General features: G+C 31.0%; 1 protein-coding gene across 1 annotated transcript; it reads right to left on the bottom strand.

The window, feature by feature from the left end:
- Positions 1 to 547: 547 nt before the first annotated feature.
- Positions 548 to 1,342, bottom strand: LOC119667208 (integumentary mucin C.1-like). The gene is made up of 2 exons (XM_038076498.1): positions 1,329 to 1,342; positions 548 to 932 (listed from the first exon to the last, which is right to left on the bottom strand). The coding sequence occupies exons 1-2, from the start codon at positions 1,340 to 1,342 to the stop codon at positions 548 to 550; spliced, it is 399 nt and encodes a 132-aa protein (XP_037932426.1).
- Between the last annotated feature and the right edge of the window lie 15,412 nt (positions 1,343 to 16,754).

Below are 16,754 nucleotides of genomic sequence, written 5' to 3'. Positions count from 1 at the left end.
ATATGTGAAAACTATATTATATAATATACACGTATATTATTATTAATTTTTTAAATATATTGTATAAAATTTTCAGTAAAATATGTTATAGTTATTGTTGTTAATGGAATATAAAATTGAAGGAGTTTGTAAAATACAACAAACCCAACGCATGGGTATGTTTTCAAATTATATCTAAAGTCGGTGTTCAGAGCTATGATTTTGAGACCGTGATTAATCTTCGATGATTTTAATGGTTTGTATAATGGTTTAATAGAATTAAACAATCTCAATATAATAATATTAATTTAGACATTTTGTTAGGAAAACTTTTAAATTAAATTAATTTAAATAATTATATTAACGATAAATGAACATTTAAAAATAATTCATAAATATTTTCATAAGGATTATAACAAACGAATCAAGGTATGAAATCTTTTATGTAGTGTAATTAAATCAAATGAAACCAGTTTAAATACTATAATAAATAAAAACAATTTCAGTTTTTTTTTGCTATGTTTATAATTCCTTCATTTATTCAGTTTTTAATTGTATTGTCAATAACCTAACCTCGTCTAAGAAGTCTTGCAGGTACCCGGCGAATTCCTTTTCTTCCTCTTCTATTACGACGAAAAGCGCGGCGGCGTGCTCCATCTGTGTCAGATTCATCATGTAATGCTCTTGCTGTTACTGTTGTAGTTCCTGTTGCAGTTCCTGTTCCTGTTCCTGTTCCAGTTCCAGTTCCAGTTCCAGTTGCAGTAGGAGAAGTAATTGTGGTTGTGGTGCCGGTTGGTGTCGTTGGTGGAGATGTAATCGTTGTTGGTGTAAATGTTGTTGTTATAGTTGGTGCAGTTGGTACAGTTGGTGTAGGTGGAGTTCGGCAAAAGTTGGTGAGACCTAAATTACACCACTTATTGGCAAAGCCCAAAGCATTTGCATTAGCAACAAAGCTGATAACAAAGATTAAAGAAAAAACTTTAAAAATCATTTTTAATTAATAAAAATACAGTTTTTATAAACTATTTCGATGAATTGTTATCTTTTCAACTGTCAAATGAAACCAAGTGCTGAATTTAATTAGACAGACACTTTTATATCACAACTGCAGCAATAGTTTATGAAGAATCACATATGTGTTACAGTTCTTAATCAGTCCAAGAAATACTATCTAAATTTTGTATTTATTTTTAATACCATATATATGTGCAACAGTGGTTGCTTTAAAACAAACGCAGCAATGGAGTATTTTAGAAATTTTAAGACTCATGAAACTTTCTTTGAAACAGCTAAGTAAACATCATAAAATTACAATTTACCAATTTCTTAACTCTTTTCAAAACTGTAACCTAATTTTTTTCATATTATATTTAATATTTGTAAAAGTTTGTTAGTTCAAGTGTAACAAATGTGAAATTGAGATATAATTTCGTTCTATACAGGTTCTTCAGAGGTAAAAATTTATGTATAAAAGTTCATGGAAGATCTTGGAACAGTATCAAATTCCATTCGAACTTCTCGAGGTGTAATTGTATTCGATTGTAAAAAAATAATGTCTAGATTCGCTCTCTTTTTTGGGTTTTTGGCTCTGTTATGCCTATGTCAACATTCCCAAGGAGCAACGTCCGTTCGCTTAGCTGCACAACGTCTTACTCGTAATCGGGATGAAACCAAAGAAGTTGGCAATACCAATGATAGACATGATTTAGCTAATGGTGCTGAGGACGAAGATGATGAAGACACGAATGGTTTGGCTTTTAACGGTAATGATTTGGACGAAAATGAAGAAGGTGATAATTTCGACGAGACTGATGATACTGGATCACGACGGCGCCGTGCACGTAGACGTAATGGCCGCAGAGCTGGACGCCGTAATAGAAAAAGTCGTGCAGGTGGACGTAAGGGAAACCGCAGACGTAATCGAGGTTAAGTGATATTGCATTTGATACGTAAAGAGCGGAAAATAAATAGAATAACATGAAATGTAATAATTTGTCATTGATTTATTTTAAAGTATTGTAAGTTATATCATGATGGTCTTCTGCAAAATTCACTGGGAATATCAGTAGACTTGAATTTGTGACTGGTTTTGGTAAAGGCTTAGTACCTTATAAAGATATTACTACAGCAATTTGAGATGAGATGGTACTAAGTGTGGAGTACAATATATAATATATGATTATTATGTGAAACTTTTTATCAGTAAGCCTTTTTGGAATAATCTTAAATAACTTTGGCACTCATTTCGATCAATAATTTGATCCTAATATAAAAAGTATTGGCACATAAAAATTTTGATTTTAAAAATGGTGTGAGAAATACAATTATTCGTGCGTATTTGAAACACTAATGTCAATAGTGATATATTGTCGAATCAAGAAGAAAATTTTGCATCTTCAATCGATTACGCTACTCCAATCCGAAATCTTAGTTTTCTTAATGATTTTGAGAAGATAAGGCATAGAGAAAAAGAGAGTATAAACATATTAAAAACTATATAACCTAATAATCATAATGTCGTTCTTACAAATGTTGGGGCATAACAGACGAAGTGCTTCGTGGTGTCCGCATTTTCGATACAGGATTGATATGTTGAATTTGTGATAATACCCATGTGGTATCCACCCGTGTTAAACCCTGTAATTACTCTGCTCGGTACTCTAACGTTGAATTTCTGTAACTGCAGAGAAATTTCGAGACTCCTTCGATACTTTACGAAGGAATTTTGTAGAGCAAACGTATAATTGGTTCTGGTGGTTATTGGTCAATTCATTACGAACGACACTACAGTGACTAGGAAGCCATATTTTTGTTATATTTTGCAACGTTATTTATATTCTCGCATATTTAGAGATCGGATTAGAATAAGTCTGTGGATGAGCAAAGACTTTATGTACAACTTAACTATTACTGCGTATGCCGATACATTCTGCGCACCACATCCTCTTGATAATTCAGCAAGTTATTTTCACTACGGTATAAGACTTCTACAAAGAAGAATTAAACTTCTGTGGAAAAAATACACGGACCATCCATATTCTGTACTGATGGATTCTTACGATATACTAGTTAGTCCACTGAGTAGGATCTCAGAACTCAAACATTGATTTCGTTTTGGAAATAGAACATTATATCTTTGTGCGAAGTGTGTTAAGGGTACCGAATGGTCCACTGGCATTAGAAACATGGGGCACTAATTGAACGGTGGGTGTACATCTGTTCGACTTAGTACACTCCATTTATTTTAAATCTGTAGATCACTTTAATTGGCTCATTTTGAATTTGAAGGGGAAGTAAGTAGGGCACGATATTAAGAGTATCACCAGAGTAGTGTAGTGCTCACCACACCGGTGATGGCTACGCAAATGCTTTTTTGTATCTGGTTGTGGAATTATCTAAAGTTTTGCTTCACAATATCAAAGAAAAAAAATTAATTTTCCTCCACATGAGTTTATCAAGTGCATCAAAGAAGGAGAGAAAACACTTCATTTTGAGGTGTTTGTTTTACAAAATTAACTCTAAATATTTTCGAAAACATTTATAAAAATGTGGTGATTATTATAATGGAGAACATGTCCAATGTCTGATTGGGTATATTTCATAGTGTCCAAGAAGTATACGGTATGAAGAAACGTACCTCGTCGCAGTGATGTTGTATAAGAAAACAATTTTACAACCTGGGAAATGTGTTGATACAAGTACAACACATTTTAGTCGTTCAGTAAGGGAGGTTTTAGGTTACCTTAATAGTTCCGATAGCGACCGTTTTCTTCAGTCCTTATATGCTCGAAGGTAAGAATTTTTGTTGATTTTCTTATAGCTACATAGACTTGGTAACTTACAAAGTTTATTTGTGTTGATGTCAGTAGACCTTACACATAGTCACTATGGATTTCAACCACCAGTACACTCGCAGCATCTTATGCCCTGCTTACCGCTGTTTGTTAAGGTCATGCAAGACATTTAGGGAATATTAATCTACTAGCAGACTGTTCAAAGCGTTCTTTCACAGCAACCTGTTATATAATCACCGTACCCGACAGTTGAAAGCTTCCATTAAATGCCTATTGCCTTCAATTTATAAAACAAAATATTTAATTATATATAACAATAAATATAAAAAAAACATTAAGGGGATATAATAATAATTGCTGTAGACCCAAATAGGAGTAACGAAGAAATCAAAGTAAAATCAAAAGCGTTGTTCTATTTATGTAAAGTCATATTCTGTTGATTAAAGCCCCTTTTTATTGCAACAATCCAATTAATTGAAAATATAAAAAATTAATTAAAATGCATAAGTTTCCTATTTCAGACAATTTTGAATCTAATTGATATGAGTTTCAATTGAAGTCGAACTGGTAACAGGCTGTCAACGTAGTGAAATCTTTAATTAGTATTACTTCCATGCATCCCAATCAATTGTGGGTTTGCTTCCGTAATGATTGATTTCAAAATTTTATTTTTTTTGATTTGCAATCGAAATTGAAACCAATTTCGTTTCTTGAGATAATTGGTCAATGATCACAATTACTTATATATTTATCAGAATAGAAACATTTTTAATAGAGAAACAGTCTCTTAATACACTTTTTTAAATCGATATTCTAATTTATAAGCTAAATAAAATAATCTATTACTATTTTAAGAAGGATGGAAAATTTTTTATTATTTTTAATTTACTAGGAACACCAGAACAATATAGAAAAAACTGTTCGCTTAAAAAACACACAGCAAATATATTTTTTTTGGGTCTAAAAGCCCAAAATAAACTTATAATTTATATAATTTTTCAAAAAAACTAAATATCCCTTTATTTGCTAGATCGTATATATATGGTGGGACGTTGGGACAGCGCACTGTCCAACAAGTGGCCCCACTGAATTGAAGGATTAGTCGAAGTAGACCACGAAACTACTTGGGTCCTTTTTCGTCCTTCGATTCTCGGATGTTGTTATTGAGTTAAAGCAGGAGTGGCTTCCGATCGCATAACTACATCTTTTGTTAATGCAAGCAGCTCATTTAGCTTGAGGTTTCCTGCCAAGTCATCACCAACCCAATGGTGTCCTAAGACAGTCTTCCTCCTACTTGCCAGTGCTGGACATTGACACGACATATGCACCGCTGTTTCCTTTTCTTCTAGACATAGTCTGCAAGTGTCTCCTCAGCAAGAGTTTTTGAGGTGATGCTTGAAGTTGCTATGTCCAGTAATTAGTGAGGTCAGCCAGCTTAGAGTGCTCTGCGAATAGCTAACCACTTTTATCGCTTCCCTGGCCCACAGTTTCGGCACCATGAGTTTGGTCTGTCTACAAGTGCTCAACTCTCTCCATCCATTAAGATAAAGTGAGGTTATTCACTTAACCTCACTAATGTGAGGTTATTCACTTGACATAGGGTGCCGTCATGTTGTAACTCAATGGTATTCTGGGCTCTGGGCCACAGAAATTATGGCTTGATTCTTGCTTTGCAAGTTCATCTACATTCTCGTTTTGCTCAATACCGATGTTAACCCACATGACCGTCACCTCATTTCCATGTGCGTATTCCATGAGTTTCGTTACTCATTTTTGAATTAAGCTGTTAAGCTGCTACATCTTATGAAAAATTGTTGAAAGATAGATCAATCGTTTTTATTAAAAAACCGATTAGCTCGTATTAAAGGCCGACTTCAGGAAACTATGGATGTTAAAAGGAAAATAGTGAGTTTAAAAATGGGTCATCTTCTCACTTGTCGCATTTGTATAAAAAATGCAGCATATGTTGTTTAACATCTATTAGTCTTAGCTGAATTGTTATCTAAAACGTGATGAGAAATAAAAACTATTATTTAGTAGCCCCAGCGTCATTAATATTGAAGTATCTAGCTCAACTTATTGAAGAGTTATTAAAATTTATTAACAAATTACGTATAAAATCTGAGAGTAATATAAATAATTAATACATCATATTAATAATATGCAAAAATTATTCTTAAAATATATAATTTAATAATATTCTCGTATAATTTAATCTTATTGAATTGCTGATGTCACTTAATCCCTGTATACATTTTTTATTCTATCATAAACGTACTTAATATACAGTAGCTTTAAATTGCTACCGTCAGTTAGCTCAATTACAGGCTATATCATTATTTTACCAGTATTAAATATATGATAAAATAATTTATTTTACAATGTATACAATTCATACAATCCAATGTATTTATTTATAAAAAATTCAATTTATAACAATAATTATGCAAAGTTACTATAATTATTAAAATCTGTATTTTAAATCAATAGAACAAGTCTCCATTGTTTTCTGAGTTTTGTGGAACTCGACCGTCAAATAACCACAGCATGTGTCAGCTTCATTTGCAAAAGTTAAACTAAAAAATGAAATTATCTCTGAGCTTTGTTAATTTTTACATGATCAATTATTTCACTTATGTGGATGGTGCGAACCAGAGAGGGGTTTCAAGTAGTACATGTAGCGCATAAATTAGAAAAGACACCAAAGAACGTGCATAAAATTTTAGGTGTGCCACTGTTTGACTTTTTTTTATTTAAGTAAAATTTTTTAATTGTGGTTAAGTATTTTTTGTCTCTGCAAGCAAAAAATGACGCGGTAAGTCAATTTCAAGAATCTTAAAAGCACAAGTTACGAATCTTAGGAGCAAAAGTGTGTCACTCTTCCACTTGCGCGTTTTGAAAATAAATCTGTGAAGTGCGTCCACAACTCACATAAGTGACTATTCGTTTGCATGTCATCAGCTCATTTGGTTTTTGAGTTTCATTCTATAATTTCATCCACTTCATCAACTAATTTCATGAAAATTATCGAAAATAGGAAAATAAATCTATAAATGTTTTTCTATAATCTTTTGCATGGTGTGTTCAATTGATTAATATTCCGTCCCCAACTTATGCTGAGAGAAGTCCAATCCATGTTTATTTTATAACAAAACTCTGCTAGTTATTTTGAACTTTAAAAAAAATTTATTTAAAAAAATATTTTTGTTCAAATTTAATTAATAAAAAAATCCACAATATAATCAATTGTAATTAACAACGAATATTTAATGATGTTTTTGTGGAGTTGAGATGTTAAGTAGGTTAATCATTCAACAAAACATAATCAATGAATTCATCAATCAATGAAAGAACGGAGCGGAGACTATAATATTTCTTTCACAATTTTTGCCAAAATAAAACTTCGTTCAGAACTTTTACTAATTATTTCTTTTTATTGATTAATTTTTATAGTTTTTGATATAACATTAGGTCAAGAACTTTTATTTATTTAAATAAATAATGGGTATTTGGCAATACCCGAAACAGCTGTATGGTCAGCCAAAAATTGAAATAATATAAAAATGATTTTTGGTTGTTGTAGTTCACTACTTTTCAAAAAAACCTCTTTAAATAATTAATTTATAAAACACAGATAAGTCATTAAGTTCATAATTTAATTCAAATATTGAAAACAAAGTACTTTCATATATGCTCTATCAGAGAATTATTGTCATTCGACGAAATCATAGTAAAATACGAGTACAAAATACAGATTTCTTATACATTTTATAGTTGAACTTGGTTAAAAAAATAAATTTTTTGAAATTTGTTTTAAGATATAAGTTTATTGCAGTACCAGTAAAAGACAATCCAACTTAGACTAAAACTATTTAAATCTTAAATCATTTCAAGGAATCGAAATATGCGCACATGAAGTTTCGTTTGCCCATACAACCATGACTAATAAAACAATATTATTATTTTACAATAATGTTATATATAGAATATATAAAAAAATATATAGTAAAATATATATAATGCTATATAAATCCAAAACAATCACGGGTTACATCATTTAAAGGTCAGAAAATGATAAAATGTGGTTGTATTTAATATTAGCGTTTAAATTGCTAGAGTATGTACAAAGAATGCTTCCATTACCCAGATTAAGGAGTTAAAACGGTATAAGGGTATCGATTGATACCTTGGTAGACTAGGTCGAATATGTATCGATCATGTAGTAGGCGACCTTGAATAAAAGTGTGTTTATGATTGGACAGCTGTCACATTAAATATAGATGCATGTAGGGGATTATGGAAACACAGCTCCATTAAGGGTCCTTTTTTAATTTCTTTCTTTTATTAAGAAGATCAAGTAGTTACTGTGGTTTTTGTTCTTATTTAGATACTTCAGGTAAGATTTATTAGTGCAAGTAAATGAGAAAAATATCATTATGCGAGCAGTTCTGACACAGTCTAAATTCTTCTTCATAAAGTTAATGAGATAATGTTTTTTTTAATAATATTGGGTTATTGCTGAAGATCATGGAAAATACATTATCCACTTCGACGTATGTTCTTTTCTTCACATGGATATTGGACATAGTGTAAATTATTTTGTTTTGTATTTCATCTGATATGGATGGTGTGTTACCATGTTGTTCTTCTAGTTCACCGACGAATGGGTTCCATGAAAAAATACTTTTATTTAAATCGTTTAAAAACCTTTTGTTTTAACTGAGAAATTTGAGACAGTTGATGACTGGGTGTATTGATTTCTGTTACAGGTAGATGTTTCATGCTCTATTACGTTGTCTACAAATTGTGTGGACATTCTTTACAACGATAATAAGTTCCTTAGGTAACTTCTTTCTGGCTTTCCATTAATAAAAGTAAACTATAAGATAGATTAATAGATTAGTTAATTATTAGATTATTAGTCAAAATTAACGTTATCTAAATATTCTTTAAATCATAATATCGTAATTTAAATATTATTTTTGGGCTATTTTTGTGTCTCGTAGTGAGAAGAATACATGTGAAATTTTGACCTAGATTCTGTATTTCTGGCAGTTTGAAGTTCATTTTTCATGACTAAAGTTCTTTAATTTTGTAATTTTTTTTAAATGTTTTTATTTTCGTTTCCATGCCTTGATTGTTCTTGAATGATTTCTATTATTTACTGTGTTTGTAGAGAAGAAAAAAGCTTATAATGTAAATTAAAACTTGACACAGTTTTTTATTCTTTTATCTGTTATTTTTGGAGTTTTGGAGAAAATTAGCAAAAATTGGTCGAAGACATGAGTACCGAAATTGATGCATTGAATTTAAACGATTGTCAAACTTTAAACGTTGGCGCACCTTTAAGTAATGGCAGTTGTTCGTAATCGAGTAAGAACAAAACAATTCATTATGACGAGGAAGGTTTCTGTTATATATAAAAGGGAAAATTTATTAAAAATCTTTTATGCTAATAAGATAATAAGAATGTGATATTTTTTTACTTTAATTGAATTAGGTTGGCTATTTTATTGGGTGCGTTTTATTCAGAACACATTTTTTTTCCAGTTCTGATAAAGTTATTAAATTATCATTTTTATATATATAGATATATTTGCGATTCCTTACAGCTCTTGCATATTTTCTTATTAAATTTTACCTATCGTATTCTCTTGTTAGCATTGCTAGTACTAATGCCAAAATTATAATTCAATGTACATGCCGACTTGTATGTACTGCAATTGGTAAGGAGGTAGACAGCGAGGTAGGCAGTTTCTCTTAACTGAATTTGGCTAAAAACCGTAAAAGTCAAATTGATTTATGTAGCTGAAAGGACCGCAACAAATCACGGTGTATACTGCACACCCTGGTGCCACCGTTGCATAGCTTTGATCTACGTTGCAATGAAATGGAAAGTAGATTTGCTATGCGTAGCCGTCTTTAGCTGTCCGCTCGCCAATGGCTTAATTTATATTATTGACTGCTAATGTTGCGTGTTTTTGTTTTGATATCTTTGGCAGTCAGTAAATTTTGAAAAATCAAGGCAAACCAACTTTTTCTGGCTGTCGTTCGTGTTTTTCATAGACCTGCTCTACGGTGGCCTGATTTGTTCATTTAGATTTCATATTTCTATAATTGAGCAATTTTTTTTTCTTTTTCTTCTTTTTTTATTTATTTATCAAATTGATCATTTTTATTTTTTCTATAAAATTTTATCTCAATGTAAAATTTTGTAAAATAATTTAATAACAGCATTACGACACAGTTTTATAAGGAAATATCTACAATAAGCAAATTATAATTTCCTTACTCAGTTTGTAAGTTATTTCCTCGTAATGAATTTTTATTTCCTTATATGTGGAAATATTTTTGATAATATATAAATGAAATATATTTAAAAAGTAGTTGTGATGATTTAAAAAAAATATTCTTTACTGCTTTTGAGAATTGTTTTGTCCACAATAATAAATTGATCAACTCCAAACTTCACCTAAAAATTAATTAATCAATATATTATATTAAAAAACACATTAAATTTAAAAAGTTCATGAAAATAAAACCATATTATTATAAGAAATTCTGTCAATAGTAGATATAATTCACCATGCAATCAGGACTAATTTGGCATTATTCTAATTAATTATTATTATTATTAATTTGACGTTTGAATATGACGTATGAAAACTTTTTATGCCTTTGTCAATAAATATGCCTTCGAATAAAATTATTATTATTATGTTGAGGCTAGTTGAGTCAGTGCACTTGAGCACTTTTACTCTCTATTAATAACCCCTCTCTACGCCTTGACTGAATTATTGTTTATCACTTCATAAGACTAAGATATATATGACCTCAGATCTGCATACCTCTCTGAGGAGCCTATAACCATTCTGACATTTGATAACGATGTGTTGGTAAGCTTGTGACTTTTCTTAAATAATTTCAGGGCTCTGTCCTTTATGTATTTTTTGATCGGATCAATCTTGAGTTCCCTGCGGTTGTCATTCATCATAACGTACCATGGTACCTTGAAACGTCTTCTCAGAGCTTGGCTTTGAGCAATATCTAGCTGGTAAATAGTAGTGTTTTAGGCCTTGCTAAACGCTACACATCCATATAGCAGTGACGGTCGTATAAAATGAATACACTAATATACTTTTTTTTTACACAAATATCAATTTAGTCATTTATTAATTTGGTAACTACTCAATATTGATACAGTTGAATTCAGATAAGTCTATCGATGTAAACAGTGGAATCAAAACAGTGTCTTTAATATAATTGAAGCTGTTTATTTAGCAGTATTTATTTAGGGATAATACGACATAATTTCACTATGGATGTGAAACTCATGTGATCGAATACTTGTTAAAGAATGCTTTTTAAATAGTCTGGAGTTTCAATAAATTCCAATGAATTGCCATTAAGATGGCACTCAACTCCAAATAGTGTAAATGTCTAATGGTTTATTTTGTTGATCCATAAAGTCACAAATAAAATTATATGCATAAAAACTATTTTTATAAGTGGAAGCAATAAATAATTAAACACAACTCTTAAGTACTCAAAAGTGAAAATGCATTTTATTACGAGTATTTCGAAAATGAAATACGGCAATATAAGTTTTCCATTAAGCTTTATTACTTTTTTCAGCAGTGAAAAGCGAAAGTTTGTTTTTCCGGCATTTTTAAAGGCAGTATTGGCGGCTTGTTGCTGTCTAACGAACTGCCCATATTGCTAAAGAGGCTGGCTAATATACTTTTTTGGCTGTCTATTTGTCGGTCTGCGGCTGCGAAAACATTTGCCAATTTTACTTAACATTTTCAGTTGCACAAGTGTCATTCAACACGTTTTAGGTTGCGTTTCATTGCCCAAATGCGTGTTGTCCCCGTTTTTGGCAGTTTTAGACCAGTTTCGGTTGAGTTAGCCACTTAACTTTTTGCTAAATTTTCAGTAATGATTGGAGGTGATAAAGTGCGTCTGCGTAAATGGGTGGAAAATGTCGTTCAACTTTAGTTGTTCATTGCTTTCAACTTTGGAGACAGCAAAGTTAAAAATGAAAAGTTTGTTTTCCGATAGCAAGGAAAACAAAACAGTTGAAAACATTTATAATTTCCTGCAAGGAAAGGGAAAGTTTTTAAATTGAATCAAATCTATGGAGTATTGAAACCAAAGGAAAATTCAATGCTAATAAACAAAATAAAACAAAATTTTTTAACAAAAATTTAGTACTTTTTTGTCTTTGCTGGTAGACCATTATTCTAAAATACTTAAAGTATCTGTACAATATGTAAAATATCTATAAAGAAATATTTTAGAGTTCTTTGATCTTCCAAAAGTGAAGCAATGCGGACCTCGAATATGAAGAAAAACCATTGGTTAAACGCAACTAAAAATAGTTTGAAGAACATGATTGACAGTCAGTATAAAATAAAAACAGTGGATCGGCGGTATAGAGAGCAGTTGTGTTGGAAATTTCACTCACCGAGCTTCCAACATCAATCAATAAAGTCAAAATAAAGTCAACAATATCGATTAATACCAATACGTTCTTCATTACTTATGTCATTGTGAGCATTTTGTAATCGTGTATACTCGTATATAACATCGTATGTACCCTGTCACGTTATAAATAGTCAATAGTTCCTGTAAACTTGGAACGTCAAATGAAACGTGTTGGTAAAACTTTTGATGAAGTGTAAAATAACACTTTGTTTGAGCCTTATTTTCGTACCAATAACACAAACAAACCAGTTAATATCTTTTTACTATTGATCTGTATGTAGGATTATTCATTTAGTGGTCTTGATTACACAGTATTATTTCATCGATATATAACCAACAGAACTGTCATCTAAGGCAACATATATTTAGTTTAAGGTTCGACATTTTAATATATGGATTCGTATCGAATTACCTTTAGTGATAAGGTTCATTTCTGCTTAGTGGATATGTACACAAACAAAAGTATACCATGTGGGGAATTAAAACATGAAAAATATGGTCTTGAGGTGTGATACGCCGTAATGGATTTTTTTGTAGATGATCCTCAATTTTTTTTTTTTTTTTGAGGATAAATATACATTAAGTTATGGCTGCCAGTTATATATCGGCCAGTCAATCAGATTACCAGTATTATGAAGTATTGTGTATCTCGAGCGGTTTATTGTATGATGTTGTGTTCGATATCAAATGGAAAAGTAAAAACAATATACTAAAATCAAAATTTTATCGTAATTTCAACCACATATGCGTTTTATATATGTTTGCTTTCAGATCTTCAAAAGATACTTTCGGAATGAAGTGATACTGAAATTTCACAAATTTGATTACAAAAAAATTATAAATTTTATAGCAATTTTATTATGATAATTACTTTTAATATTAGAATTAATTTAGAATTTATGTGGCTAATGTGTGAGATTTCGCCTTAGGCAAACAATTATAAATAATAACAAAATTAACTACTTATAAAACTGCGTTCCATATCAGTGGATATACTTAAGCAAAAGAATCTCAAATATTGCCTATTCACATTGTCATTTTTTACAGCAGTTCCCATTATGGGTCAATTACTTGCGAATCTTTGAGCACAGTTTTTAAATTTCTGAACTCATGCCATCTTTCATGATCACTGGAGGAAGCAATTTGTATTTAGTAAATTGTCGAAGTGGAAACAAGTGTAAAAATGCCACCACTTATTGAGAAAATATTTTCATTGCAATTACAAAATGAAAAGTGCAAAAAGTGGAGCAAAAAGAAAAATATTCACAACAAATTATGACGAGCATGCAAAGGAAATTTATCCAAATACCATTATAATTGGATGCAGTGCAACCAGTCAAAGTGATATGTCAAATTATTTAATAACCTCAATGAAAGCAATGGATAATAAAATACACTGCTGCGAAGAAGCAATGCAAGAATACATGCGGAGAGTGCAAGTATGTGTGAAATTTTAATACTTCATTTCTTAGAAAAAAAATTGTTAAAAATCGTATTGATAGTCGATATAAGGCAATCGTAATCGTAATCGTCTCCGCAGTACTTATCCGCCCTATTATCATCACGTTTCGAATCAATTGGCAGAACGCAGCTTACAGTGTTGGCCACAACAAGAAGCATTGAATGTGATGTGCAAAGTAATTATTTATGGCGCCTAAGTCGAAATCTTTCCCCACTGGCAACATTTAACCAAGAGAAGTGCACACAACTCGCAGGGTCCCAAGTCAAAAATTATTCTGAACTTTTTGTTGATTTTTTTTTGTGTGGCTATATTTTGGATACACTGAGATTCGCAGTCGATGGCGCAACACGTTCAAATCGACAAATTAACAAGAGTCACGATTGGTTCGCTGCTCATGTAGCTGCAGTAGTTGAAAGATGACTATTCCAACTCTTCAGCTGTGTTATTTTTCAAAAGGCACGAGAGGAATATTATAAACAAGGGTAAACAAAATGCATACAAACGCCCAGATTGAGTATGCAGAACACAGAATTCATATCGTATTACAAATTAGAAAAATACACTGCAACAAACAATTAGTCACTCAAAATATAATTCTTTGCCTTACGAGATGGATTTGATTATCTTAATTCTCAACAAATATCCTGAGATTATTAGAAATCTAATACAATAAGCGCCACTAGCTTCTTGAGAAATATGGGACCTCAGTTAAATATCTGAATGATATATCTACTATCACCGCAAACCACAGCAATGTGCTAAGTAATATTTGGTTTTCCTTTCTTGCGAATTTTACTCAAGTGTTCGCTGACAAATTTTGTGAAGTAGCTTCACCCGTAATGCATGTATTCCACCTTAAAGGTTCAAGATGAAATAATTTAAGTGCAGGTAGAAGTTTCTAATATTAATATATTTCTTTTATAATAGCTTATCATTCAAAAGCCAATAATAATATGAATGAAATAATATTATATACTAGGAAATTAATATTTCACAGTGTAGCTATTCTCATCTTGTAAATAATATAAAATAAATTTCACAAAAAAAAAATACGTAAGAAAATATAAAAGGGGCGCTGCCCCTTTCTACAATATCCTTTGCACTCTCTACTTATGTGCACCCAGACAGATGTGCTTATGCCGAAAATCATTTAAGCCACGTCTAACTGAAATGCAAAAAAAGTTGCCAACAAAAAAAAAAAAAAGAAAAAACACATATACATAATGTCTGTTGTGTCGGTGAAAGATCAATAAAGTACGAAATATTGATTCCTGGAATTGTGCTGAAAGTATTAAATTTTTTTTATTAATGCAAACTGACTTTGGCCTGGAGACGCCAACGGCCAAATTGAATAATGTTATTGTGTAATTTCTGATAAAGAAGTTTATATAATCGAAAAAAAAACAGACCAAATAAAAATATTTAATAAAAATGCAAGGAGAAAATTTGAGTTAAAGTCCTGCAGCAACTAAAACAAGTTTGTTGCTTGAGTCTTTTGTACTGCATGCTACAGGTCCATATAAATATATTACATACTAAGAATATATATGTTAAAAAATTTAATTTAATTTAATTAATTAATGTTTGGATATTAGTAATACTTTGTTATATTTATGAACGCGTTTTTGATATATTTTAGTCGTATGAATTTTATGTGCGACATTTTTTTTCAATTAGTAGTTAAAACTCACATCAACTTTGATTATGTGTAGCGCTTTCATTATAGTTAGAATAAATTTCATAGGTTAATAGCTACTTTTTAAGTTTAATTTTAGTGTAAGTCTGCATTGGTAACGTTGCTTAAGCAAGCGCACATATTTAACGTTTTAATTAGCATATTTAGGCTTGCTTACCTAAATGAAACTCTGTATTAGTATTTTAGCTCAGTTGATAAATGGTGCATCTCACATTAGTACCATTAAATGTGTTGCCGCAAAAGCAGAGGTAGCAACGATCTTCAATTGCCGCAACTAAAAATTTTACTATCTCATAACTAGCTACTGAATTTAACTCGGTAAACATATCTACACGTGTGAAACTTCTTGCATATATCGTGAACGCAAATATATGTGTTTTTGTATCACGGTTTGCATTTTCGTTTGCTATAATATTTAATTATGATTACTTGTTTAAATACAAGGAAGTCTCTGAATGCCGTTAAAATAAAGTAGTAAAGCAAATTTTTGTTGCATGTTGCAGTCTCACGGTCAATAAACTTAATTGCATTTGTTTCTCTGTCGTCTACCGTTTGCATTAACATTTCATAATTTTTATTTTTTAAAAATTAATAACTAAGAGAAATGACATCGTATTCGGGTTTAGTACAGTTTTGTGCAGTGGCATGCATTTGCTTGATGCTTTGTTAGCCTCGAACTTGCAACGAACTGAATTTGTCTGCGCTTCGTTGTTGACAATTTTAATTTGCCATCATTTTGCAAATGCGGAAGAATAAAATGTAATAACTTCTTAAAATTGTTTTGTTGCCGTGGATATATGAAACATTATGCCAAGCTTTGTAGTCATCTATGAGGAAGTGAGGAAGCAAAGACCAGGAAAGCAAATAATACTTTACAATTTCGTAATTCACATCAAATTTTTTCTATGAGCACCAAACAAAATGCAATATAATAAACGAATTCGAATATTTTTCCGAACTTAATTGTCACTTCAGATACATCACGTGTATATGCCATAATCGATCAAATTGCTTTGATCTGTGTTCGCAGTAAACCCTTTCAACGATACTCGTACATCTTTCGAGACCTAACCAACTAATCAAACTTAAATAAATTAAAATTTTCAATTTAAACTTCAAACGTTGTTTCGACTTATGTCGGACACACTTAATGTAATCCTTTTTTCGGTCTCATCAGATTGATAATAAAACTTGCAATTAGTGTTGAATATTTTTGTACTAAAATTGTACTAGTATTATTGTAATGTCACACAGTCACTGCTAATCAGTCACAGTGCAATAACAGATGTTACTTCATTGGATTAGTGGAACTCTATTTTTGACGTTTAGTTTGGTA

Source organism: Teleopsis dalmanni, chromosome 1, assembly GCF_002237135.1.
Source record: "Teleopsis dalmanni isolate 2A chromosome 1, ASM223713v2, whole genome shotgun sequence".
NCBI classification, from domain to species: domain Eukaryota; kingdom Metazoa; phylum Arthropoda; class Insecta; order Diptera; family Diopsidae; genus Teleopsis; species Teleopsis dalmanni.
This window is presented reverse-complemented; position numbering and strand designations above follow the sequence as displayed.